The 26,549-nt window shown below is 40.0% G+C and overlaps 4 protein-coding genes across 5 annotated transcripts; 1 reads left to right on the forward strand and 3 right to left on the reverse strand.

The window, feature by feature from the left end:
- Nucleotides 1–124: 124 nt before the first annotated feature.
- rpa2 (replication protein A2) lies at nucleotides 125–4,468 on the reverse strand. The gene is made up of 9 exons (XM_010731611.3): nucleotides 4,313–4,468; nucleotides 4,068–4,162; nucleotides 3,726–3,827; nucleotides 2,637–2,750; nucleotides 2,231–2,305; nucleotides 1,915–2,031; nucleotides 1,441–1,569; nucleotides 1,088–1,182; nucleotides 125–279 (listed from the first exon to the last, which is right to left on the reverse strand). Exons 1-9 carry the CDS (start codon nucleotides 4,323–4,325, stop codon nucleotides 192–194), a joined length of 828 nt encoding a protein of 275 aa, XP_010729913.1. The 5' UTR covers nucleotides 4,326–4,468; the 3' UTR covers nucleotides 125–191.
- Nucleotides 4,469–5,575: 1,107 nt separating this feature from the next.
- smpdl3b (sphingomyelin phosphodiesterase acid like 3B) lies at nucleotides 5,576–8,305 on the forward strand. The gene is made up of 8 exons (XM_010731612.3): nucleotides 5,576–5,691; nucleotides 5,797–6,010; nucleotides 6,277–6,374; nucleotides 6,478–6,621; nucleotides 6,736–6,905; nucleotides 7,128–7,305; nucleotides 7,434–7,567; nucleotides 7,719–8,305. The coding sequence occupies exons 1-8, from the start codon at nucleotides 5,631–5,633 to the stop codon at nucleotides 8,079–8,081; spliced, it is 1,362 nt and encodes a 453-aa protein (XP_010729914.1). The 5' UTR covers nucleotides 5,576–5,630; the 3' UTR covers nucleotides 8,082–8,305.
- A 450-nt stretch (nucleotides 8,306–8,755) lies between these two features.
- mecr (mitochondrial trans-2-enoyl-CoA reductase) lies at nucleotides 8,756–12,180 on the reverse strand. Its single transcript, XM_010731613.3, has 10 exons — nucleotides 11,862–12,180; nucleotides 10,865–10,962; nucleotides 10,629–10,760; nucleotides 10,401–10,544; nucleotides 10,091–10,193; nucleotides 9,616–9,718; nucleotides 9,413–9,486; nucleotides 9,276–9,336; nucleotides 9,126–9,198; nucleotides 8,756–9,042 (listed from the first exon to the last, which is right to left on the reverse strand). Exons 1-10 carry the CDS (start codon nucleotides 12,059–12,061, stop codon nucleotides 8,879–8,881), a joined length of 1,152 nt encoding a protein of 383 aa, XP_010729915.3. The 5' UTR covers nucleotides 12,062–12,180; the 3' UTR covers nucleotides 8,756–8,878.
- Nucleotides 12,181–13,995: 1,815 nt separating this feature from the next.
- Nucleotides 13,996–25,996, reverse strand: lin28aa (lin-28 homolog Aa). Of its 2 annotated transcripts, none has more exons than XM_010731616.3 (4): nucleotides 25,829–25,996; nucleotides 24,781–24,953; nucleotides 20,684–20,868; nucleotides 13,996–18,041 (listed from the first exon to the last, which is right to left on the reverse strand). In XM_010731616.3, exons 1-4 carry the CDS (start codon nucleotides 25,836–25,838, stop codon nucleotides 17,822–17,824), a joined length of 588 nt encoding a protein of 195 aa, XP_010729918.1. In that variant the 5' UTR covers nucleotides 25,839–25,996; the 3' UTR covers nucleotides 13,996–17,821. The 2 variants fall into 2 exon arrangements, with proteins under 2 accessions (XP_010729918.1, XP_010729916.1); XM_010731614.3 differs by lacking the exon at nucleotides 25,829–25,996 and adding an exon at nucleotides 25,425–25,752.
- Between the last annotated feature and the right edge of the window lie 553 nt (nucleotides 25,997–26,549).

The raw sequence follows: 26,549 nt of genomic DNA on the forward strand, positions 1-26,549 counted from the left end.
AAATGATGTCTCTTCGTGTGTGTCTTTTCTAGTGAATAACCAGACGCATGCAACAGAATTGTAAACAGATAGAAAGGTCAGATAGCATAAGACTCAGTTGACAGTTTTCAGATATAAAACCTACACTAAATTACTTTTATCAGGTTTAACTTCACATAAGTAACCCCGCCGATGCCAAGAGGTGAAGCCGTTTAATTGTCGTTATCTGTCGATTTGTAGTGGTCTTCGTCGATGGTGGAAAAGATGTGACCTTCATTACTCAGGAACTCCACTGCTTGCCTGTTCGAGTACAAAGAGGAGTATTAATAGCACGTTGAAGTACTTTCACATAAAACTTCTAGACATGTAAATGAAACTTTTACACTTATGAAACAGACTTCTGATTTCTACTCCGATTCATTTTTCAAGCAAAATACTGATTCATAGAAGTTTTAAGTCTGGGAATACAATTTTACACAGAAAGACTGCGCATAACAAAAAGGATCTTCATAATATCCAGTATACACAAAAAATTAATTATTAGACCAAACCAAATCTGTTGTTTTGAGATAGAGTCACGTTTTCCACACCTGTCGTTTAAGTTACGAGAGATTACACGGGTCTTTCTAGTCTTCAGTCTTTCAGTCGGCGTGAAAAAAAAGGAAGAGCTACGAGGTTCCCCCACAATTAACCAAACAGTTAACAACAGATGCAGATTCTGGGAATTAGATTATTTTATGCTAATTACGGTTAGTTCTGTGACCAAAGTGTTAATAACACTGACAGGTTTTCAAACTGATAAAGTAACCCAGTGATGAGCTTGCATTTTTAGTGCGTCTATGACTAATAGTCATATGCCTATGAGAAATAAAACTGTCTTTCTTAAGTGAACTGAAACCCAGTGAGATCACCATGCAGATACAAATTCAGTGTCAATGAGCCAAGCACCAAAAAGTCAGCTGATAACATCGTTAATTCAAAGTTCTGCTTTGGACCTGAGGGAGATTTGCTGTGGGTGAAGTGACGGACTTCACCGTCCAAATTCACATCAACGTTCACTTTTCCTTTAAAAAGACTGTGAAGGAGGTTAAAGGGGAAGTTCTCTTACTTGATGACGCCTAGACTTATGCCGCTGAGCCTCAGTTTTAGGTCCTGAATGCTGATGCCCTGCTGGTCCGGGCAGCTTCTTATCAAACTCAGCACCTTGTGAGATGAACCACGAAGGATTAAAACATGCAACATGTATATGACTTTACATATGTGTGATGGCGAACTTCAAATAGAAAAGCTTGCTTACATTCAGAAACCATTTTTAATTAATTCATATCTATAGTGCAGTGGGAAAGGAAGTACGAACCACAGAGCGCTGCTTGGAAATAGCTCTGGCTTGACTAAGTCACTAGAAATCTAAGTATGTAAAGTATGTATTCTAAAATTATAAACCACATCTTCTAGGCTCACCTGATTCTGGTTTGCACTTAACCCATTGTTAGCCATGTCATTAGCTCCCGAATAGCTCCCTCTCATGCTTTCCATGCCCGGCCGTGACATGGGTGTGACGTTACTGCTCGTTCCACCTCCGGTGCCAGGCTAGAAGAGAAACAAAACTGACTGTGACACATTTCCTGGTAGTGGAACAAGGTACATCCCCCTCATAGAAATGTCCCAGCAGAATATATTACAACAGTATGTACCCTGATGGGAGCAAGGCCTAAAAAAGTAAAAAGTAAAGTCTGCTTAGAAAACAACCGTTCGATATAATCTTGAATAATGTCTTATTTCTCAGATCCACGGTCACGTGATCCGTCAAAGCGACGGCGTGTTATTACTCACCCGTACGCCGCGCTTTCTCACTACCAACAATAATAGAACATTCTTTACAGGCAATAAGGCAGCTGCTGATGTGCGATGTGGTATGTGCTTAAGATTTCTCACCGTGCTCTGAGGTTTGCTGAGCACCATGTGCGCTTGAACGACCTCCAGCATGTGTGAGGTGATTTCGTTCATGTCCTCCAGGGGCCTGACGCTGAACGCCACGACAGATCTGTGGTTCTGAGGAGGGAGAGAGAAGACAGAGAAGCTCAGTCGGGCTTAAAAATAGCAGAACACACAGAGGAACTACAGTGAACAGCTCTGTGGGACTCGGACTTTGAATACCACGTTAGTCAGTGTACCGCAGCCTTCTCGGATAAATTTAGGTTTATTCGTTTCGGGGTACTGCCGGGGATGGGTTTAAGGGAAATGCACTCACTTGAAAGGACCGCAGGTTGCCGGAGACTTTGACGTACGTGCCTGGAGGGAGGACGGTGCTGTCCATACTGGGGTCCTAATGGAAAACAACAGTGTGACAAGTGTGCACAATTGGTCTAATGCATGCCTGTGAAATAAGACTCCTCTTTAGGTTGATAAAGAAGCTGAAGACGAGAAGTGAAAGCTGATGCTAACCAGATATGACGGCGGTACAGATTCATCTTTATCACACATGCAAAATTAATACAACCCTCAAATGGGGCCTCAGTCTAGCAGGAAACCACCGACGTCGTGGCCTTCTTAGAACTCGGTTTCATTTAGGACAAATATTTTACATCGAGCGCTTTGTTTCTTTGACAAGTGACTGAGATTAATATAAATTATTATTTAAAAGCACTCTCGCTGACCTCTGTGTCTACCCACTGCTTTATGTCCATGGGAGCACCCGTCATGTCGTCGACCTTGTACTGGATGTTGGTCATGGATTTGTCGGTGCTCCTGATGATACCCACGATGGTGACCTATAACACAGAACGTGAACTGTTACCCAGCAGTTAAAAGTCTTATCGTAGGTTAGTACATGCGGCATCAAACAGTCTCTTTTCTTTTCAGAATATCTGTTGATCAATGCAGTGTTGAGCAAGTAGAGAGTACCCGGCCCATTTTGACCTCAAAGAGAGAAACTTGCAATTTTCACACACAAAAGTGTCTCACAGATTCTGTCTAATTACGCGCTGAAGCAAGCAGCTGAATCACAGAAAGTCGATTTAGCAACTAGGACGGCCGCTGACGATTGTTTTCATCATTGATTATTTTGCGGATTAACTTTTCTTTAAGATAAAATGTCAGAAAAGGGGAGAAAAATTATGAGTTCAAACTGGTTGTTTTAGCCAATCTACAGCAAAGCCCTGTCAACATATATTAACACAGATTTTTACAGGAGGGGGAAGTTCTTTTTTTTTTTTTTTAATGCAGATTGTGTTTGCACAAGTTTGTTTGTGTATGTCTAATCAGAAGGTTGTTTTTGTTAAACTAAATAAATTACAGAAGTGTTGTAAACCACAGTGCACTCTGCTGGATAAACCTGACAACAATATAATACCACAAGCTTTTTAAAAGACTTTCATATCTGTGCATACTGCAATATATATATATATATATATATATCTCATATATATATATATATATATATATATATATACATACACACACACGCTTCTGCTGATGTGCCTGCAGAACTTGTATATTTTGGTGTTTTCGATTTTGAAATGATGAAGCAAATATCAATTTGTTGCAGGTTGTTTTTTATTGTAGCTCATCTCACAGATTAATGATTTAATATTCCAGAGAAATCGCAAAGGGCATCGTTCACTACCTTCTGACCTATCCAATCGATGACACTCTTTACAAGGCAAAAAGTTGAATAATATTTAAAACTTCCAACTGGCTATATAAATAATCGACATCCATGCTCTGCCACCTTTGCTTCAGCTTACCTGGGCGACTTCCACCTCTCCTATTTTGAAGGCCTCGTCAGCCTGGGAGGCAGACATCAGCTGTGACACTGTGCAGGGAATGATCTGTGAGCTACGGGTCCTCTGCAAAACACACAGACAAAGAAATGAGTGCTGTGCCTCACAATCCAGCATATTCATCTGTGTTTATACCAGTACATATGCACAAAAGGGTAAATAACATAAGATAGGCAGCTGATAGAGCCGAGATATTTACATATGAGTACAATATAAGGGGTGTTGTTGCTTTAAATGATTGTCCAACACATCTTTCTTGCTGTACACCTGTTTTATAAGTTAAGATGTATAGACTACAGTACAAACCCCTTTCTTCTCTCCACCCTGGGATGCAGCAGGTGATGCAAAGCCTCCTGGAGATTGTGTGTAACCTCCACCCATACCCGACTCACTGTAGCCTCCTGAAAACGCAAAAGAAAACTCGATATGAGGACTTTTTTTATTCTTTGGCACAATAACAAAGACGCATGTTTAGTTAGTCCAGCTAACGTTAGCACAAGTCGACATGACGCCTTCATGACGCACACACGGTGTGTGCAGGTTAAACTCACCCTGGTTCCACATGCTGGCACCTTTTATTCACGTTATTAAACTCTGGTATTAAAACGTAAGTGACGCTGTGAGGACGAGGACACACTTCTTCCTACAGCAATCCCGCGCGTTAAACTCAACGCTCCACGCATGCGCGCAGCAGAAGTCCCGCGAAACCTACACAGCAAAGAGGCAGGTATTAGAGCCCTGAGCTGCGTCTGTCAGGCAGAGTTTCCTAGCTTGCTGTGTATGAATACAGCCTCTGTCGCTGGGATTATATCAACTATAATCCTAACCATACCTTTAGCGTGTGTTTCACTAAAATAATATAGTTCATATACAGTGTTGGGGGCGGTACACAACTTTGGAGAAAGGCGTGCCTGACAGGCAAAGCTCGGGGTGTACTTTAAGAATAATACAAGATGCCTTCAGGTTCTGTTGGAAATATTGCTACACTGAGTAAATTATAATACATTGCTCAGTGAGTAAAGGCATAGTGTAGTCGTGTATATTTATAAAATAAAAAAGGAAGGCATGTTGTCCTTTAAGCTTTTACAATTTTGAGATTGGGTTGTTTTTAATTAAACATTTTACTGTCAAAACTCAAGTAGAGAGTAGCGATTCATCCAACGATGTTATAAAATCTTTAACCTTTTTTTTTAATATAGCACGTTTATTATTGGCGTTAGAGACTTGACATATCTCAACAAAAAAAAATCACCCCCTGCTAGTTAATAGTTAGTGAATTACAACCTTAACACTGGGAAGTACGAGCATCAACTGAATCCGACACACGCGTCTGCTCGTGAATTGTTCTGCATTTTGTATATTCAGTCATATTCACTTACATTTACACTTAAAAACGGAAGCATACACACGGATTAAAGAACTGTTTTTATCTGTTGTTTACATTAAAGTTACTCGCATGGAGGAAACTGCCATTCTAGTACCCGGATTGGTTTATCTGATGCCTTTTTATGGACTTCTCCAATCTGTAGTCTATAAATATATTGTCTGTAACACTATTGCGATCTCTGAATTCATTCAGTAATTTCACATGGTACAGAAACATGTTAATAAAGCTTCTTATTTTAATTAAAAATGCACACTGATTTTATCTTTATTATAGTGTCGCCTATGTCAGGCTGTCAGAAGCTGTTATCCTTTGGTTTATATCAGAACTTTGAACAACCGAGAGATACTGCAGAGAAACACCACCTCCAGGTCAAAGAGGCGTCATCAGCAGCAGTGTCTTATCTGGCTCTGCCCTTTATAGACTTACCTCTCAAACCTCGACTTGACTTTTGTCGAAAGTTTGCTTTCCTCCAAGAGTTGAACATGTTCACAATAAGGCTGCTCCTATCTTGTTTGCTTTTCAAAGATGTTCTTGCGCTGTCCGGTAAGTAGCCAAAAAGATCATATTGTAATACAACATTCAAATCTTTTCATAGCACAAGAACAACTTCATGTGCGCAATTACGCATCGTTTTTTTTTTTAATCCAGGAAAATTTTGGCACATCACGGATATGCACTGGGACAACACATACGAACTGACGGATAATCCTGAACGCGTGTGCGCATCAAGTGGTGGACGGCCTGCGGCCAATGCTGGGGTATTTGGAGACTATGCTTGTGACTCGCCATGGCACCTGATCAACTCCTCTGTGTATGCCATGAAGGATATCCTACCAGACCCAGACTTCATCGTGTGGACAGGGTAGGCTGAATCATGCTTGCTTGCTGAATCTCTAGAGAGTCCATTTTTTAACTATGCTTAATTGTGTATTTCTTACCAGATACCATGCACAATGGGTACAGTTTGGAAACACTGTCCCACTTAAATAACATAAGCATTGTAATTTACATTACTATTACACTTCAGTGGGCCCTCCAGCTCTTAGATGTCAGAAATAATCCTCATAATAATAACAATAATTATTATTATAATAATAATAATTCCTCATAACTTGTTTTGCTTCCCAGAGATGACACGCCGCACGTGCCCAATGAGGATCTGGGAGAGGAAAAAGTGATCTCCATAATCAGGAACCTGACCAACATAATAACTGAAGTGTTTCCAAGTAAGAGACATCATATAACATATATACATATATATAGTGGTGTTATCATATTGATTAATTCATATCAATGATGAATGAATTACTTTCTTTTTGCCTTCCATAGACACTAAAGTGTACTCTGCCTTGGGCAACCATGACTACCACCCTAAGAACCAGCTTCCTGAAGGCCCGGACAACATCTATAACCAAATAACAGAAATGTGGCAGGATTGGTTGGATCCAGTTTCCCAAGCAACATTTAAAAGCGGTGCATAGTGATACTTTAAGATTCGTCTTTTGATACTAACGCCATTGGCACAAACTGTGTATAAAACACAAATGAAACATTTTAATTGAAATCTGATTTTTTCTCTCTACATAGGTGGATATTACACAGAAAAGCTGCTCAATCGAACAGGTTTCAGGATGATGGTCCTCAACACTAATCTCTACTATGACCAGAACAAGCGGACCCAGGACCTGGGGGATCCAGCGGCCCAGTTTAGCTGGGCCGACCAGGTTCTTACATTGGCTGCCAACAACAACGAAAAGGCAAAACATCTTCTCTACTTGTGGGACTTTCATTCTCTGCTCTAATGGGGTTTTTTTTGCTGTCTGAAATTGCCGTCTGAAATGTTTGAAATGCAGCTTAGAAGGCAAAAAATATATATTGATTGCCTCCTTCCTTAATTTAACCTTAGAAACAGATAATTTCAGACACTCTGAATGAATAAATGAATGAACTGCTAACTCTACATGATGTTTCTCTACCAGGTGTATATCATTGGTCACGTTCCTCCGGGTTTCTTTGAGAAGAAGAGAAGCAAGATGTGGTTCATGCCTAAATTCAACAAGCTATACTTGGATTTAATTCAGAAGCATCATCCAGTCATACTCGGACAGTTCTTTGGCCACCATCATACTGATAGCTTTCGGATGTTCTACTCAAACGGTAATGTCCCCACTCTAATGTTTTTCCTTGTTTTACATCATTGGAAATTGATTGCTATTTAATTAATTAGTCTTTTTATTAACACTATAAATAACCTAATCAGAGTTGATGGCTCATCTGTTTTACAGGCTCTCCTATCAGTACGATGTTCCTCAGCCCAGGTGTTACACCATGGAAAACAACACTTCCTGGAGTTGTCGACGGAGCCAACAATCCTGGGATCCGTCTCTTTGAATATGACACCCAAACACTCTTGGTTAAAGTAAGTCAAGGTTAGGCTGTCCATTCAGTTATGTGTAGCAGCCTTTCTAAGCTGTAGTATAGAGCATTTTTTAAAATTTGAACAGGATGTTCAAAACCCACAAATGTACCTGTTGCATTGTTTTGGTTTCTCTTCACATGTTTGAACACAGGATGTGGTGACGTACTACCTCAACCTGGCTCAGGCTAACGCAGCCGGCGGACACTGGAAGCAGGAGTATCGTCTAACAGAGAGCTTTAAAGTCCCGGACGCCTCCCCAGCCTCAATGCACAAGGCTCTGGAGAACATTGCTAATGATGACCACCTCCTACAGATGTACTACAAGTACAACTCTGTCAATTATGACCTCACAGAGTGTAACAAGGACTGCCGTGCTGACCACGTGTGCGCAGCCAGAGAGGTAGACCTTGGCAACTACGAGGAATGTCTGGTAAAAGAACGGGCAGCTGCAATTTATGCTGGGTTGCTGCCGGTCCTCTCTGTGGCTGTAAGTCTAGTGTTGGCCAAGTGGTAATGATCATTTGTATCACAGGTAATGTTTCAAATATATTATCATTATTACAAAGACATTCCAGATCAAGAGCATTTCAGTCATTTTATGTTTTAAATTATATAACATGTATGATTTAAGTGAGTCAGGGAAAAAACAACCTTTGGCTCCGGCAATCTTTAGTGTGGCCTCTTTACCTTGGTTTATTGGTAGTAGTTAAATATTTAATTTCCAGCCATTATATATATATATATATATATATATATAAATATATAAAAAAAGAGACTAAAGTACATACAACTCACACAGCTGTGATGTTCTGGATCAAATCCAAACTTCTGTGAAATACCTTCCAAAACTTCCCTTTGCAATTTCACTGTATCTTTTTTAATAAAAACAGAAATAATTCAAACTGTTGTTCATTGGTCGAATGCATATTGGTATTTTAACAGCAAGAATCAAAGCACCATTAATATCAGTAGTATCACAAAATCTAAATCTAAATCTGTTAATCGGTTAATGCCCATATAACTTAGAAGCAATGCAACCTGTTACTAAACACATCAGATAAAGCTGCATTATCTGAGTTCTTTAATACTTTCCCGTTATGCCATATCACTAGATAACAATTTAATTGAGTTTTAATTACTGTCAGTAAACTTAGGGGAACTTGTGACTCATAATAACATGACGAATACTAGGACTTTGAGCCGGGTGTGAAGACACATTTATTGATTGTGTGCTTGAGCAGTCTATTTGATTGACGCCAACAATAATGTGGCAGTCCTTGGGTTCCATGCATGGCAGATAAGGTTACAAGATTACAACATCAGGACCTGTTTAGCTGAAATTAAAGGCTTCACAGCTGTGTCCAAGGCTTTGCTGTAGTCTTGGAGGCCCACCTCGGTGCAGACAGGAGCTGTCAGCTTCCCCTGCTTGATGAGGTCGCACAGTTCATCAAGCATTGCTCTAAATGCCCTTCCATCTGAGGAGAAAGTCTCATTAAATTCATTTTAAAAAAAGGACTTATCTGGGTGTCTTGATCTATTAAACTCCATGCTGACTCACCATTTGAGTGATCTTTCTTCCACTGTGTCACCCAAAATCCCCGAACCTTCACGTCCTTGAAAATGAGAGCACTCTGGAGAGAACAATTTTAGTAAGTGTACTGAGATAGAAAGCTTCTCTGTGAAATATAATCGAGAGAGTTCATCTTACCACGGGGACTGTAACTGGCTGTTTAGACATTCCTCCATATGTCACCATAGATCCTCCAAACCTGGCAGTTATTAAGATTTTATGACCAGCTTTTGTGTCAGATATTAGATCACACCTACAAAAATCAACATCCTTACTGTAGATGACGGAGTAATTCTGTTGCGCTTTTTCCTCCGACTCCATTCAGTGCAAGTTTAGGCCTTGGACAGGTCTTGTTATAAAGAAAAAATATATTGTATAATTATATATATATATATATATATATATAAAAATAAAACATATTGTGTGTTTCACCAATAGCTAAAACCACATGATAATATCAGTCTTCAGGCCCACAGACCTTGAACAGGTCTTTAATCTCAGGCCGCCTCAGTGCCTCTTCTTTGATCACATGAGTTGCTCCAATGGCCTTCAGCCTATCACAGAGCTGTGTGAACTCTGGCCTTTGAAAAGGAAGACACAAAGAAGGTAATGAACTTTCATTACCGCCATAAATTCTAGCACACAACAAAAACCTTCTCTTACACTCGGACAAAACACCCCAAACATCTCACAGTCATGAACAGACTGATAACCCGAGCCAGTGATTAGAAAAACTAAATGATAAACACATCATTATCGTATAAAAATATGAAGTTAATGGCACAGTAAAGTTGATTACTCAATGTAAATTATAACCTCTTTGCAGCTGTAGGTTTCGATGTTATCTTTTAGTTTTACTTCTATATGTATATAAGCAATAAAAAAATAAATACGTCTACTAAAAAGATTTGTATGTATCTAAGTGTAGTTATTTATTTACCCTCAATAGTCACCTGTCTCTGACGACATTGATAGTGTTTATTCCCCTTGCAGCAGCAATCTGTATTACAGCCTGTCCAACACCACTGTTGGCAGCGTTCTGGATCACAGAATCACCTGCAAAGACAGACATGATAGACTGAGAGGACTGAGACAGGAACACTGCATCCTCAGGCCTTTAATTGGACATATGTCTGTCATTATGTGTTTACCAGCTTGTTTGTTGATTGGTTTTTACATTATTACTGAGAGTTTCTGCAAACTGAATAAAGGGAACTGTATATGTAATTCAAGGGTTTGGTTTCTGTGTGTGGAAATGTTTACCTGGCTTGAGATCTTCAAAGTCAGACAGCATCCTGAAGGCGGTGCAGGGATTCACCCCTAGTGTGGCAGCAGCCAGTAAGGGAATGTCATTTGGCAGCGTGATGACATCGTGCTCAGATAACACTGCCTCTGTCCTCCATGTCCCTGCTCACACAAAAGGCACACAGACTTTAAGATTTCATGTTGTGAACCTGTGGATTTATGTGTGTGATTCAAGCTGTTGTTTACCTAGACCAGCATCTTTTGGGATGACCCAGTCTCCTGTCTTTAGGGACTTCACCTGGCTGCCCACCTCTACGACCTGGGCTACTCCCTCGTTGCCTCCAACAGCCGGGAGGTCGGGCAGGATAGCATACGTACCTGAAAGAACAACTGATCTTTATACCTTACAAAAATTAAAAACTGTGTTAGGTTTCTTTGCTATCTTGTTCCTGTCTGTAGTCTCTAACAAACAAACCAAATACCTTGAATCATGTTGATGTCAGATGGGTTGATTGGAGCTGCCAGCATTTTAACCAGAACGTCCTTGGCACCTACGGTGGGCAGATCTATGTTCTCCAACCTGACAACCAAGAAAACTAATGTAATACTCTACATTAAATCATTATATATACAAAAAAACTGTATGTTAATTTAGGAAATACAACATATGAAACTCAAACAAAGAAATATGAATACTAAATGACATTATTCAGGGTACAAACATCAATGCATTAACAGGTGAAACGATAAACATTGAGATATTCACTAGTGCTGAATCAGCTAATGATTAGTCAATCAACATTACAACTTTAATTGTTGAGTCATTTCTCAAGCTTCCAGTTCCTCAAATGTGGAGACTTGTTGCTTTTCATGAATTACCACTGGACATTTTCTCTCTTTTTATTACATCTATATAATGTGCAAAATTCTGTATATGAACAACCAATTTAAAAAAGAATACACAAATTGATCAGTAATGACAATAATTGTTAACTGAAGCCCTTCATTTTATTCTGGAGGGATATAGTAAGTACTATTTCCATGGCCATGGCACATAGCCACACAGTCCCAGGTGGGTCCATATGAGGCAAAACACTTAATTATTTTCATACTTTTGAGTTACTTTTGGCTTATAAAACATAAAAAATATTGTTCATGACACTTCTAATAAATGCATAAATATTATCTTCAAGTTCATGTATGGATCAATGATTTGGCCCCTGTGGAAAAAAACAAACAGGGGGGCAGTAAAGAGCACATTACGGCTTGGCACAACAAAATAAGGCGAAGAAGACACTGGAAAACATACTTTAAGGTGGGATTCATGCTTTAACAGAGGTGTTTTTTTTAAGCATTATGTTAAAGTTTTACCAGAAAAAAATACATAAACAGTGGAGACTAAGTGGTTGGTTTAAGCAAACGCACGTCTGGCACAGCCTCTCCCCTGAGCTTTGCACAATAACGCTTAGGGACTCTTACTGGACGACTTGAGAGGGGTCTCCGTGTTTTCTGTACAGAAGCGCCTTGCACGTCTGTGCTCCAAGTCCAGCTGAATGACTGAAGGCAGAGGCGGCAGCATCGCCCCTGGGTCTCCTTGTACTTTTTAAGAAAGCACCAACGAAGCTCCTCCTGCAGACTGTCTGTCTCCTTAAACACACTGTGGGAAGTGGCAGCCACATCTCGACACGGGAGTTAACCTCAGAATATAAATAAATATATACTCGATGTTTGTCATTTAAAGTGTGAGTCTTGATAGCATTCCTCTTACTGTGCAGCCATAGTGGATTTGACCACGTGGTGTTGTGTGTCATTGAAAATATAAACAGAGCGCAGCGCCTCTGGTGGACAGACGCGGTGCTGCATCAGGTGTCACACTACCTGGGTTTACCAGAAGAAGATGATATACTTTATTAATCCCTCGATGGGGGGAAATTCTTTGAATTTTTTGACATGCATTTTAACCCAGATTAACACACATGCAGTACAAGGGCAAAGACATGCAAATGTGGAGAGAGAAGGTGGAGTGGCCAGTGCCTTGCTCAAGGGCACCTCGACAGGAGGAGGTGAACTGGCACTTCTCCAGTTACAAGTCCACCTTCCATATTTTTGGTCCATGCAGGACATGAACATGAACCGGCCACCTTCCGGTTCCCAAGCCAAGTCCCTATGGACTGAGCTACTGCCGCCCAGGTTTACAAGAAAAAAAAAAGACCAGCAGGGCAAAATATTTCACAGCACAGCAAGGACCGTGGTAGAGTACTTTTGGTTTCACAGGGCACACATAAGAGGAATCGACTGTTTTATTTAGTATTTCACTTCATGTAATGCAGCTCTGGGGGCGTGCATTTGGTTTGTAGTCGTCTTCACCCTGACCCTGTGTGATTTCCTGTTTGACTCATAAGCAACAAAAACATACCCTTAGATGGTGAGCTATAGGACATTTGGTGGGTGGTACTTCTACTTACAGTATGGATTCACTAGTTTCTACACTTCTCACAAAAAAAGTTATAAGTATATTATATATGATTTGGCTTTTGGATGACATTTCAGAATGCATCTAAAATGCAGTCTGAGCTTTACAGGTGAACTTAATTTGACCTTCTCTAAACTTTTGAGCAACTGTTCAATTCAGCACTTGTTACATAACATGCTGTTCTCTAAAAAGTGTCTGATCCTTGAATCAACCACTAAATGTTCATGTACAGTGAACATTTTGACATCCAAGACCACATCAAACAATCTATCAACATATTCATTACTTGGCCATTGCGAAGCCTCAAACAGGATGTACTCATTCTCTTTGTTGTGGTTGTTAGTTTTTCTTACAGTAAGTTGTTTGAGATGAAGAAATTACCATTGCATGCTTCTAATGCCAAATACCCCACTTTTATGATACATCACTGTAGCTTGAACTTTTGACATTTTCCCCAAAGTCTAATATCCCTGACTTTTTTTTTTTTTACCTATTACTTGATTGTTTAATCCCAAACCCAATGATATTCAGTTTACATTTATATTTCAGTTTACAATTCGAGGTGTTGGAGGAGAAAAGTCACACATGCACACATCTGAGAATCTTTTGCTGATAAATGATTAATCAATTAACTTTTCCATATCATTGGCAATTCACTATGATTGACTAATTATTAAATCAATTACAGTTCCAGTACTATAATTTTGGTCTTTATCTGTTTACATAGAAGGTATAGGTACTAGTTACCATGAATTATTATTGTACCAAACATAAATGACTAGCTATTGAGTGTTTAACATATGACTTGAAGAATAAACTTACAACTATAAGAAAGAGAACCATTAAAATTATCTTATAAGTCCTACGTCATAAATGATTTACAAGTTGTAATAAATTCCTTTAATAATATATTTTAAATATATATATTAAGACTTTATAATCAAACTGTTAAAAAGGGGAAAACATGTGGTTTCCACCACATGGTTAGCATATCCTCTTTTGTAAGGAACCTGCATGAGTACTTACTATCGATATTACTGTACACGTTTACATCTACTTCAGTAAGACTTTGAATGCAATATTTTTACTGGTAATGTTTGCTGTTTAGTGTTTCTTGTAAGAGCAGGAAGACAAAAAGAAAGAGACACGTGAATATTGACATATTTACTAGGAAATGGAGCAGATCTTTACATATAGAAACATAATCACAGTAATACTTTGAAAAGCCTACATGCTGCTCATCATTGACAAACTAGCCATTAAATCAAGATAAGATAGTTCAAGATAGTTGTAGTTTCATGGCAGTCAACATCGATACATTCATCAGTGATAAATGCACTTTTTTTTTGGAAGTAGCTCTAGCCGTTAATTTGATAAGATCCATCACAGATTGAATGGCTGATGGTCACAAACGAGATGTACCACATAAAGCAAACTGTGATACAGAACGCTCTGATGTTCTTCAAAATGTTACCCTGAGCACATACTTTCACAGGTCGTTGGATTTTCTTTTTTTAAAAAGGTATATCTAACCCATCTAACACCCGACAATCATATCACAATAACACACCACTGAGGGGTCAAACAGGTTTGTTGCAATCAGAATGTCTTCCATGGACTTTTAGTTTCCAAATAATACTTTGAAAACATCACAAAGTACGGCAGAATATTGCAAACATTACAATACAACACTTTAACTGTCATTCAACCTTTTATCTAAATAGTGGGTGTCGGAATCAAATTTAAGAGTTTGACAGATGAGTTATGTCAGTGGTTTCAGGGATTTGAAAGAAAGTTAATCACAGAGACTGATAACAAAAGTTATTTATGTGTATTCCTTTCTTAGTGGCGAGAAAGGAACATGTGCAGGTCAGTGGAAACACTGGCACTGCAATCATAAGTGGTCAATTCAGAAAACAGAAAAATACAGAAAAGTAAACCACTATGTCTAATCAGAGCACTTACTTTAACAATCTCTTCATCCTTTTGTATCCTGAGTGAAATGATCAAAACAGTGTTTGCTTCGGCAACCCTTAAACTTGGGAAATGTGTAAAACACCACCATAGAGCAGAGTGTGAAACAATATTTCAGTATTAAGTCATCGATGACACATTCTTTTTGTCATAAGCATTGATAGTCTGAAACACCAAGTATCGGCCATGTGTTGAGATGAGACAACCCCAGATTATATACTACCAGCCCCAGTCCCTTTAACAATATTCTACTACATCCCCATCTACAACGATTATAGAGGAAAAAATACAATAATAGTGGAACATTTTCTTCACATCATATCATGGCAAATTATGTCAAAGAGGTGAAAATATAAAGATCATCATCACACTGGATGCATGGAAAGCAAACAAAGTACGAGTCAAAAAGATGGTGAATCTCAATCTTAATTGTTTCACATTGTCTAATGTGTGACATTCTTTTTTTTTGGTTACAATCCGTAGTATTTTTCTACAAATATTTTTCTTCTAAGTAAAAAGAGAAATCGTCGCACCAAGACATTCCCAAACCAATTTTACTCTGGCTTCTTTGTCCTATGCTTCACATCATGTGGATGAGTATTCTGTCCCTGCTTTGTCTTCAATAAACACTCCTCGACTCCTTCCAATCAATCTGAAGTATTCCCTGAGTTTTCAGATTGGTGATTCCTGAGATGAGCCAAAGAGCGGAGGTATTTCTTTTTCCAACCAGCGACTGACTGCAATGTGATGTATGAAAAATCTAACAAAAAAAAAAAAAAAAAATAGAATATAGAATATGCAACATATATTCAAAAAAGAGATTAAACTGAATAGAAAACTTAATGCATCTTACACATGATTAGTGCAGAGTAACATTGCATTGGTTTTGGCATAGATACGATACGAATAGCAATGGGACTCTCTTCTGAAAGGCTCATTGTGCGTAAAAAAATAAAGAATTAAAAAAAATAATTGTACAAGGCAAAGAAAATAAAGCAAACTCACAGTTAAAGTCAGTCCTCACAATACTATGTACTGTACAGTATATGGTTACTCTTGTGTTGCAATATATTACTGTTACACTGTATTCATACTGCACTGAATTATTGTTAAAAAGGACAATGACTGATTTATCAAGCACATATGTACAAAGTAATACAAGTACCTTGATGTTAAAAGTGTGTTACCCAAATATATTCTCAAGTCATATGGAGCTTTGAACGACATCTGGCAGTTTTTTGATGTCAACCATTCATTGCTGAGAGGCTTCAAAAAAGGAGCAGGAGGAGAAGCGGCAGCACTCTTGGATGAAAATAAATAAGTAGTATGATTTTTTTCTTTAAAAAAAAGGATTTAGAATAATTTTACGTATATATTAATTGGGTGTAAAAGTCTTGTCAGCTTCTCCTGTAAAACGGGAGTAAAATGCTGATTAGCTAGCTAGTTCTACATGCTCCTCCATGCAGGCTTGGTGTTCCTGAGCTATTACCCTACTAAGGGTCATAGGGAGGTAATGTCTTAAATAACTACCTAGAAATGGATCACGCTGGATATAAACAAAAACACCAGCCTTTCTACTGGCAACATCATGGCTGATTCTGCCTCATTTTATTCAAGTATCAAGAGGAGAGCTAGCTGGACCACTCGGTAACTCAGTCCAGATCAAGTATATTATTAGAAGTTATGAGGTGGTGTTGTTTAGTTGAGGTATTTAGAAAAGCAGAAGTATTTCACACAGCAGCCAATAAAAGAGAATATACTATTGATAGAAAGCTGACCAACATCATGCTTCCAGCTGCCAGAAAGACTAACTTAGCACCAGGCTGAAAAGCAGTGTTTTGCTGCCATCTCTGGTTGAGACTACTACTACTACATCCAGTTTAACCATCTGGTTTCCCTGCAAAATAGTGGCGACAACATGTCAAGCTGTGATATAGCATGGTACTATAATCACACACCCAGGTACAACAGATCGCACACACCTGACCACATCTAGCTGTGACGTTGGGTGTGGGATTCAAGAGATCCTGAGCCTCTGACCACACCCAAGATTTAATGGCAATGCTGTGTAAATAGTGTAGTGCAAAAAAAGGATTTGAGTTAATCTCAGTTCAAATCACAAACTCCATATCTGTATTTTGAGAATATTTGGTTTACCGTCAGTGGTTAGAATGACGGTTTTAGTAGCAGATCAAACATGCACCAATGAGGTAGACTGTGCAGCTTTAGACAGCCAGCAAAACACAAGATGAAAATAATGAAAATGACAAACAAAAAAAATAAAAATAACTCTGACCAAAAGTTGGAAACCACTTCTGGTCTGACATTCATTTGGCCCCAGGATTACTGGATGGTCAATTGCAATATTGGCAGATGCCAATATATCGCCTATAGCTATACCCTTAAACCCGTCCCATGTTTTTTTTTTGTTTTTTTTGTTTTTTTTTTAAACGTACCCTCCCGTTCCCCATGCCATATGCAAAGTAACATTCATCACAGAGGTACTAACTGTCACATCTCTGTCTTGTCGGATAGTGAGGTGTAACAGTCAGGAAGGAGACTTATTGGTAAGGCAGCAAAAGTGTAGCTCTATCCTAAACACACTGACTAGGTAAAAAATAAATGAGGTATAATGCCTACAGGGGAGGCAGAGCATTGCTTAAAAGAAAACACAGACTCTACAAAAAAACTCATCAAGATAATCCGTTATATAGCATTGCTCATTACAATCTCAAACCCCTCAACGAACAGCAGTGATTCAAACATTTAGAAAGCGTCCTGAGTGCAATAATACAGCAGTATTCCTGAGTGTTACACCAAATGAAAACAAAAAAAATATTTAAGCAACATTCTTCATCAGCATTTTTTCTTTTTAACCTGAGGTAGTTCCAAAAGCAGCTTCAACAGGTGGAAGGGGATATCCCATCTCTCCATCAAAGCAGTTTGATTGGCCTCTGTGCTTTCCCGGTGTCAGTGTTGCCCAATTTCTCGTTTAATCAGAGGTTTCGGGAGGCAGTGCCGAGTGGCTGTGCTCTTCCTCGTCTCCTTTCGAGGGGGAAGGTTTTCCCTGAGAACCCGGTGAGGACTGTTGTGCTTTGATTGGGCAGTTGGCAACCATGTGGTCGATGCTCTGGCAGAAATGGCACTTCTTGGGCTGGGGTGGTAGCTTGCACTCCTTGGCGTGGTGGTCAAGGCCTCCGCAGTTGTAGCACCTTATGAGAGCAGAGAGTATACAGTCAGATCTAATGCGTGTTTAATCTGCAATGACTGACCTTTTGGCCACAAACACAACAGTTAAGTCGAAGGCTAGAAAACCAAAATAATGGGTAGAAATGGAGGCTGGAGACATACAAGTAACTAATTTTACAAAAGTAGTATCTATTTAATCTGTTAAAGCAATGATTATAGCTGCTTAAGATCCTCTCAAGAAATGTTAAGACATAGAAAAACTTTTTAGTTAACTAATTAAAGTCAGTAATCCCAAAGTTATGAGTTCATGTCAAATCGTAGACTGGCTGAATGCAAGGGACATGCTTTTTACTGAAAGGTCCATTGTCATATTTCAGAATGACTGCAGAAAATCTTTCCTCCTTCAGCAGATCAATGTGGAAACAGCCTTCTAATGTGCACACTTTGGAGTGGAGGGAGTTACATCTGTTTGCCACTAGGTGGCAACGTTTCACCTGGAATGTCTTGAGTTTGTCATAAATCTTCCAAGGCCATTTCAGGTCACAGGAAGAGCATGCCAGGTTGGACCATCTTAAAATAAGTCATGTTTTTTTTTTAGATGGTCAAACAATAAAACCAAGATCTAAGAAATCTCATGGGGCAGGAATTTCTAATTTCATGCAGACTGCTGAATTTTCAAGAATGATGTGTGGCCTCCTATTTTTTCATGAGCCTGGTTTGGTTACCATGACTCATACTCAGAAGAGATCTTGAACAGCTTGTCCTATTTGTCAGTTTGTCACTGCTGAGAAAACTTCCCGTTGCACTCTATTGTATCAAAGTAAAGCATCCCTTTCACTGGCATTGAACTTTAGAAATGAACACCATGAGGGGTCAGAGGGAGCCATCAGGGGTGCCATTGGACACCTCTGTTCAAACATAATCTATAGAATGGCCACGCGTGCAGGGGCGTAAGACAGATGGGTAGTGGGCGTGCGGCGTACAGCCTGTGCCACTGCGGACCCCCTGCCACCATTGTAGCGGCAGATGACGTTTCAACAGGGCGGCTGCTGAGGGGTCAGTGTGGCTTTGTGGCGGTGGCCGTTGGGGTGGTGTCAAGGTCTATACCACCACATCACAGAAGCTCCCCACATCAGCATCCATCAGGAGGCAAGTGGAGGGAAGAGGAAGTGGTCCCTTTGTCTAAAAAAGCTGCAGTAATGACCTCTGAACCCTGCCCCCTCCTAGGTTCTCCAACCCCCAATCCCAGCCCAGCCCCCAGCTCTCTTGCATTTACTCATACATTGTTGCCATGACAACGGTGACCTTTCACCCCCTTGCTCAGGCTCTTACATCTGTTATCAATTAAATGGACAGGAGCTTTTTCCCCTACCTCAGTCATATACACACTCACAAAGGTGGTCGACGAAATGTAGACTAAAACACGGCTGTTTACTTCGGTGGCAAGACAAGAACCTAGATCTGAGAACTGTCAGGAAACTTCTATTGATACCAGAATATCAGTTAGAAATATGATCAATCAATCACATCAACCAATGAAACACTACTCTTGTGTTGCATAATGAAATACGCTAGAGGGGAACGATATCTTATCAATGGATCAGCATGGTCTAGGGAGAGTTATTGAACCACAGCGGGCCTCCCAGGACTCTTTGAGGCCGTAATGATCTCTGTTCTCACACTGACTACTCTCTGGCTCTAATCACAACTGACAGGAGGGTGACGCTGATACACCTCTAACCCTGTTCTATATTGCCCAAAAATCAAGACCCCCTGTGGCTATTTTTCTTTTCGCTCGGAGGGACATTGTTGCCTTTACATGAAGCTCTTGTATCTCTGGAAAAACTGTTTCATGGATGAGAAGATAATTTGGAGACTGATTATTAAGGTTTTTCTTTGTTTTGTTTTTACTTTTTTGTAACTCATGAAAGTAGCTCTTATTTTTCATGGATCATGTACAGGTTCATATAGAGTAGAGTTAGGTACATTTAAAGCAATGACCCAGAGCTGGAAGAACACATAAAATATTGATGTATAATGTTTTTGCTATTAAAATAGTTGTTTTCTTATTACAATTCATATTGGTAGTAGAGGTTTAGGAAAAGAGAGTCACTGGGTGTGAATTCACTAGGGGCCAGCAGATTTAAACAGTTATTGATCCAGGTCACACGTCAAGCCTGCTGGTGTGACCCTTGCTAGGGTTGGAGGTGGGGGTTGGGATTGAGGAAGAGGAAGGAAAATGGGGAGAAACTAAAACACCATTCTAGATCTGATCTAAACTGGATACAACAATGACTGTTTGTGATCTGCTGATAAATAAATCCTGCACATATTCCTTAATGTAAAGGTGTTTCTTTACAGTTTTAGAATATTCTCACACTCATACATTATCATAAAGGTGAAAACACCTGTTTTATATTGATTTTATGAAAAGCTGATGTTTTGGAGATGCAGCATTATCACAGCATGGTGACAGTGTACGAGATATTGCGTATACTAAGGTTTTCAGATCAATACTACAAATAAGATTCAAGTTAAAGGTGTGCTTTGTGTAGGATCCTCTCAGCATATTTTAGTGTGTGAAATTAGTAAAAATGTTTTTGATATATTTCACAATAAAAAGTAACAAAAATTTGAATATCTTTCCCAGTTCATCCCTGCTTACCTATCGCCCTTTGAACGTCGCTTCTGGACCTTCTTGCCTTTGGGTCTCCTTTCACTACCAACACAGTGGATGCCACCTGGTCCGGTAACTCTCTGCGACTCCAGGCCCTTTGATGACTTCTTGAAGGTAAACTCGACCGCCTCACCTTCCTTCAGACTGCGGAAGCCTTCCATGTGCAACTTGCTCTGAAAGGTAACATAGGAAGTGGATTTAGTGGCTAAAATGTTGCTTCGTGTTTGGGGAACTCCAGTTTTATGGTACAACAGGAAGGAGTCAAACCACAAAGTGATGAATGGATGTTTCAGTCTTTTCCATGTCATGTAGCAGATAATTTTAAATTTATTGTGGTAATTAGATTTTTCAAAACCTGCAATATTACCAGTGACCAAATCACCGCCACATACTTTGACCCTTGAGAGCAACCCCCACCCATTCTTTACTGCGTGATACCATCACACTTATCAGGTATCTGGTATTTTGAGCTGATCATTATGTCTCACCTGATAAACAAACAATCTCTACAAAGCTTGCTGTTCCCACCCTGCCCATCAGTTTGTACACATACTGCCCTGCATAAAATGCACCATTGCCTTAAGGCTTCTTTGTCTTTTTGCTGTGTTTGAGTGGTAAATCTGACGAGGATAACCTTCAACCCATCCCCCCCTCTGGAGGAACAGCATTCCACACTGCTGCCCCCACCCCATCCCTCTTCCCACACACATCACAAAGCTCCACTAACACACTGACCACCACCACCACTAACCCTAAACTGCAGGATGCAGAGGTTAGTACTACCGTTGGGGGTGGGGTGAGAAGGCAGCGTGGCTTCTCTGGGAGGCTGGGGGTCAGGGTGACATTCCTTGGATAGTTGTTTGGCACAAAGGCATCGAAGATAAAAGTTGAGGGAAAGCACAAATGATTGATATCTCCCTTTGATATCACTGTTTGAACAGGAGACATCTTTTTGTGTGTGAAAGAAACATGGTGATTTCACTCTGTAGCATGTTTGATGGAAAGCAACATTGGAGAGGCATGTTAGTTTAATCAACAATGGAGCGACAATGGGACTGGAGGTTCAAATATGCTGAGCGCAAACACTAAAGTTAGCCTCCGGTTTAGCTACATAGTCAATGAATCAATGTTCACCTCAAGTGATCCTAAAGGAACTTCTACTTGACACCAGCGTCTTGCCCGAGTCTATAAAAAAAGAAAGACGAAGGACGGGAAGGTGTGGTGTGGTTTTGAGGATAAAACCCAGAGACTGGCTAACACAACATGGGAAACCCCTCTCTAAAATTCCCTTGGTTTGGCCGTGAGATTAACTTGTCACAGCTAGAACAGACTGTTAATTTATGAAGGAAAGGTTCATAATGCAGCAGGTTTGTTTTAATAGGCATGAATCCTTTCTGCCACCCTTTCTGGTTACACCAATCTGACAATTATGAACAACAGTTTGCCAAAACCAACAGGGATTAAATTGAGCTTCTCAAAGCAAAGTCTGGGATCCACTTTGAAGCAACTAAAAGGTTAAGATGTAGGTAAATCTCAAAAAAAGGTTCAGCTTCAGATTAATCCACCAATAGGAACCATTATACACACACAAACAATAGATTTAGTGAGCTGTAAAGTAGCAACACCTTGTGCAATGACAAAAGCACCATCTTCTCTAAACCTGCCACTTCCACTCACTGTTGAGCATCTGTTGCAAGGTCCTTAGAAGCGAGGACACACGATTGTTGGGCCATGACATTTGAGTGGCAACATGGGTTGTTCGGAGAGCCCCAATCCCATCAGGCCTTTCTACGCTGGTGACCGTTAACCCACTTCCTCTCCCATGTGTGACCTTCCCCACCCCCTAGTAACGGACCCTCAGCAACCACATGTCCTACATCAGGTTATCAATACACACACACACACACACACACAGGTGCAGATCTGGGTGGGGCCTTTTAACTTCAAGGTCCTAATGTTGAGTTGTTATGAGTGGGGTCTACTGTAAACACTGTCCAGAATGTGTCTGGAAGCCATGTGAGGCAGAGAAAGACATCAGAGCAGCGAGGGACAATAGTGGGACTTCTGCTGAGACAAAGAGGGGCTTGGTCACGGCCGAGGGCTGCTTCATTCGGATGCATGGCTCTATTGTCCACCTGCACAAAGGCCAGAGGACCCTGGGAGTTAATTTTCCTTGACACGCGGCCACTAATTTTAGGGCTGAGGCCCTTTACGTTACCATAACCTCAATACATCCATCATCGACACGCGTGTGTCTACCTTTTCTAGAGGGAGAGGGAAATAAGTCACGTGCACCATGTTAGGTTATTGCATAAGTAAAACAGCAAGCCCTACAACTCTTCTTTATCAATTCTGGAGTAACTTGTGTTCATCACAAAGACACAAAGTTTTGGTCACTTTGAAGCTTTATATAATAGGAAGTCACACTTTCCACTTTGTTTTGACATCTCTGAAACTACAGGAGCACCAAGCTGAAAGTTTCTATCCCCAGTTAAGGTCATGTTCAGGTTTGCAATATGATTAATCGGGTAACAACTTCCTGTGTATAGTCAAACAATAATTCAGTTGCAACGGCTGAACAGAGCCAAACAATTTCTCTGTATGTCTCATCTTGGTCAGAAAGCAAACAGCTGTAGAACAGAAACGAGTAAGAGAAACTTGAGTCTGCAAACTGGCTTCAACCAAGCGTGGAACATGCACGTGTTCAAGAGAAAAATGTGGATTGTTTTGAACATACATGTGTTATATAAGCTCAATTTAATCTTTGAAAAGGGCATTGTATGAGAACCAGGAAATGTACCCAAGATAAACCCTGAGAGCTCGTTTCTTCTTTAAAGCTAGTGCCACACACACACACACACACACACACACACTGCGGGGGTTGAGCAGACAGCAAAGAGCCTTTCATCACTTTATGACAGGAACCTTGAGGTGAATAAGCAGCTAGTAGGGACTCTTCTCATTCACATGCTAAGCCTTTATCTTATCAACAGCAATGGAGGCACTCACTCACATGAGAAGTGGGAGGGAAATGCAGCCCCCCACCCCACCCACTTCAGCAGTTTGTATATGAAAAGGTGAATGAAGGCTTTGGTTAAACCTAGATGAGCTGAGAAGATTTCTTTTATCTTTCCAGTCAGAGGAGGAGACAATAAAAACCACAAGTGAAGAATGAAAGATGTTTTTAGGGGTGGGAAAAAAACTAAAAGATCAGAGGAGAATAGTTGCATTCAAGCAGCAAGTAACTATTTTCATTTTCCTTAGAAATAAATAAAATACTGTATATGCAGATTGTGTTACCATGAAGACACGAACATCGCCTGTGTTTTTAAAGCATATTTTTAACTTTAGATTGTTTGCATATTCATTGAGGTCAACCTAGGACCCCCCAAACCATCTGAATCATTTTAAAAGCTTCCCTTATTGTAAACAGATGCACTGATAAATGGCCAAATATCCAACTGTTCAAATAGCTTCAGAAGAGGATCAATGACATGTTCCCTCCACCTTAAATGACCTGTTTCCATGCAGCTCACGACAACCCTCACTATGATCCATATTCATCTTTTCTTTTCTTTTTAAACCTTGATGTTAACCTATGTATCATCATCTCTGAGCACACTCTGACTGTGTTTCTCCATCACATTATATCAGTGTCTCTTCTCTAGAAAAACCACGAGGGAGGCCCAGCTCTCCTTCTGGCTGCAACACGTGTTCCCCTGAGGAAGAAACACCCACCACTTTGCAAAGAAAACCCCACCACCCATGTAAACGAGTTCAAACAAAACCACATATTAACTTAACTTTAATGTCACAACGCCTCCCAATAGAGGGTTAGTTTACTTCTTTTTTTTTTTAAATGCACTGCATATTTTTATTCGTTTAAAAAATAATTGCTTTTTACTTTGAAGATAGTTGGAGAGGACAAACTAAATTAATTAGCAGTACTGGAAACAGGTTCAAGAAAAGTTGTATGTTGATACTTTTACTCAAGTTACTCACGTTTGAAAGTAACATCAGTGCTCGGTTTTTACTACATGGATAGTTTCAGTTTCAACCCCCCCAAGAGCAGACAGTAATCCTACCTGATGGACGAATACATCAACCGGTTCGTCGAGTGGCACTCCCTCTCGGTTGGTCATGGACAGGAACCCGAAGCCCATGCGGACGTTGAACCATTTACACACGCCAACCCCGTGGAAAGACTGTGAACCCTCCTCGGTGCTCGGTCCTTCATCCTCCTCGGTCTTACACACTCCTGCAATGAGAAGTAATTATAAAAAAAAACCCGGCATGCACATATAAAAGTGTGTTATTGCGAATGCAGCATAAATTATAAAAGATTAAATTCAAAAACTTTAGTTTCTCGCATTGCCGCATCATCAATCAATATGAATCAATGAAAACACCAGTCACAAGCTCACAAGCTGTATTTCTGCTCAGTATCGGATAATAAAAAATAAATGAAAAAAAACTTGAGAGTCCGTGAAAGCAACTCAACAACTTTCTTTGTAAATGCCAACGAAGTTTGTGCAAAATAACAGATCACGGAGGATGCACGGTGTCAGGATTTTGTAAAGAGCGATTAATGCATTGATGGACACACGGGTTGCACCATCACGCGTGTGAACAATGCCTTTAAAATGTTCCACTGCAATCAGAAAGACAGTCCATCACAAGACAAGTTAATTAAGGCACCGAAAAAAAACATCTTATTTTGTTACTCAACCTGGGAATTCCTGGTTTGAAACGGAGCCCATGTCTTCAGTTCTGCCTTGAGTCAAAATCAGCACCCAAGCTACAGTATCCTTTTTTTTTTTTCTCTCTCTCTTTTCTTTTTAGCCCTCAAGCTGGGTAATCCTCACAGATTGCCACTTTCATGCAAAATGCGGTGAAAAGGAGAAACAGCGCAGCGAGAGGGAAAGCGGGAGAGGGAGGTAAACAAAAGGGGGCTGGCAACCTATTCCCCTAAACAATGAGGGGTGGAGGGGTGGGGGTCACCGGTAAGACACCCCCCCCCCACATCCCTCCCTTTAAAAACTCAAAAACAATGCACCCAGCCCCTTCAGAAACCACTTCAACCACTCCCAGAGATAATTCCACAAACAACAAAAAAAAATCTCCCCAACATACCTTCTGCCATGTTTGAGGGCCAGTTTGCTCTCAGTGTTCACCGCTGCCTCGTCTTGTCTTCTCTGTCTCTGTCTCTGAAATGTCCCCTCTCTTCCTTTCCTCTGTGCTGCAGTGGTCAGCTATCTGTTGGTCAATACAAATGACCATTTCTCTCATCCACACAAAACCCCCCAACCACACTCTCGGTCATGTCCACGTGATTCACAATTATAGTCCCCAAGGATAGATTGCATATTGTGTGATGAGAAAAAGGGGGGCCCCAAATATGGGAAATCACCTTTGCAATGTAATGCAATATTCTTTTATTTCCATAGAGGCTTCGCTGACACTCACAGTAAGGTCAAGAATTTATTTAAATTTTAAGCACTAATATGTCTATTTATTATATATTTTTATAAGGTATATGATATTTTATTGGCAGGAGTGGGGATATTTCTGCACAACATTCTGCTTTTATTCAGATATTCCTCAAATTACCGCTGCCTTTGCAAAAAAAAAAAAAAAAAAAAAAGGGTTTGAATTTTACAACATTTTCTTTCTCCTCCTTAAAATGTAAATGCATGCAGCACATGTAATCAAGGTGGGGTGACAACAGGAAGGAAGTAAGCCTGAAGGAGCCTGTGGTGCCTGTTTTAAAACAGGTTAAAACATCCAAGTTAAATTCAATGAGGTCCGTTTGTATTTAAATTAAGTTATATTTTATAAGATGAAGAGTTAGGTG

The sequence above is a fragment of the Larimichthys crocea genome, chromosome XIII (assembly GCF_000972845.2).
Source record: "Larimichthys crocea isolate SSNF chromosome XIII, L_crocea_2.0, whole genome shotgun sequence".
In the NCBI taxonomy this organism is placed as follows: domain Eukaryota; kingdom Metazoa; phylum Chordata; class Actinopteri; family Sciaenidae; genus Larimichthys; species Larimichthys crocea.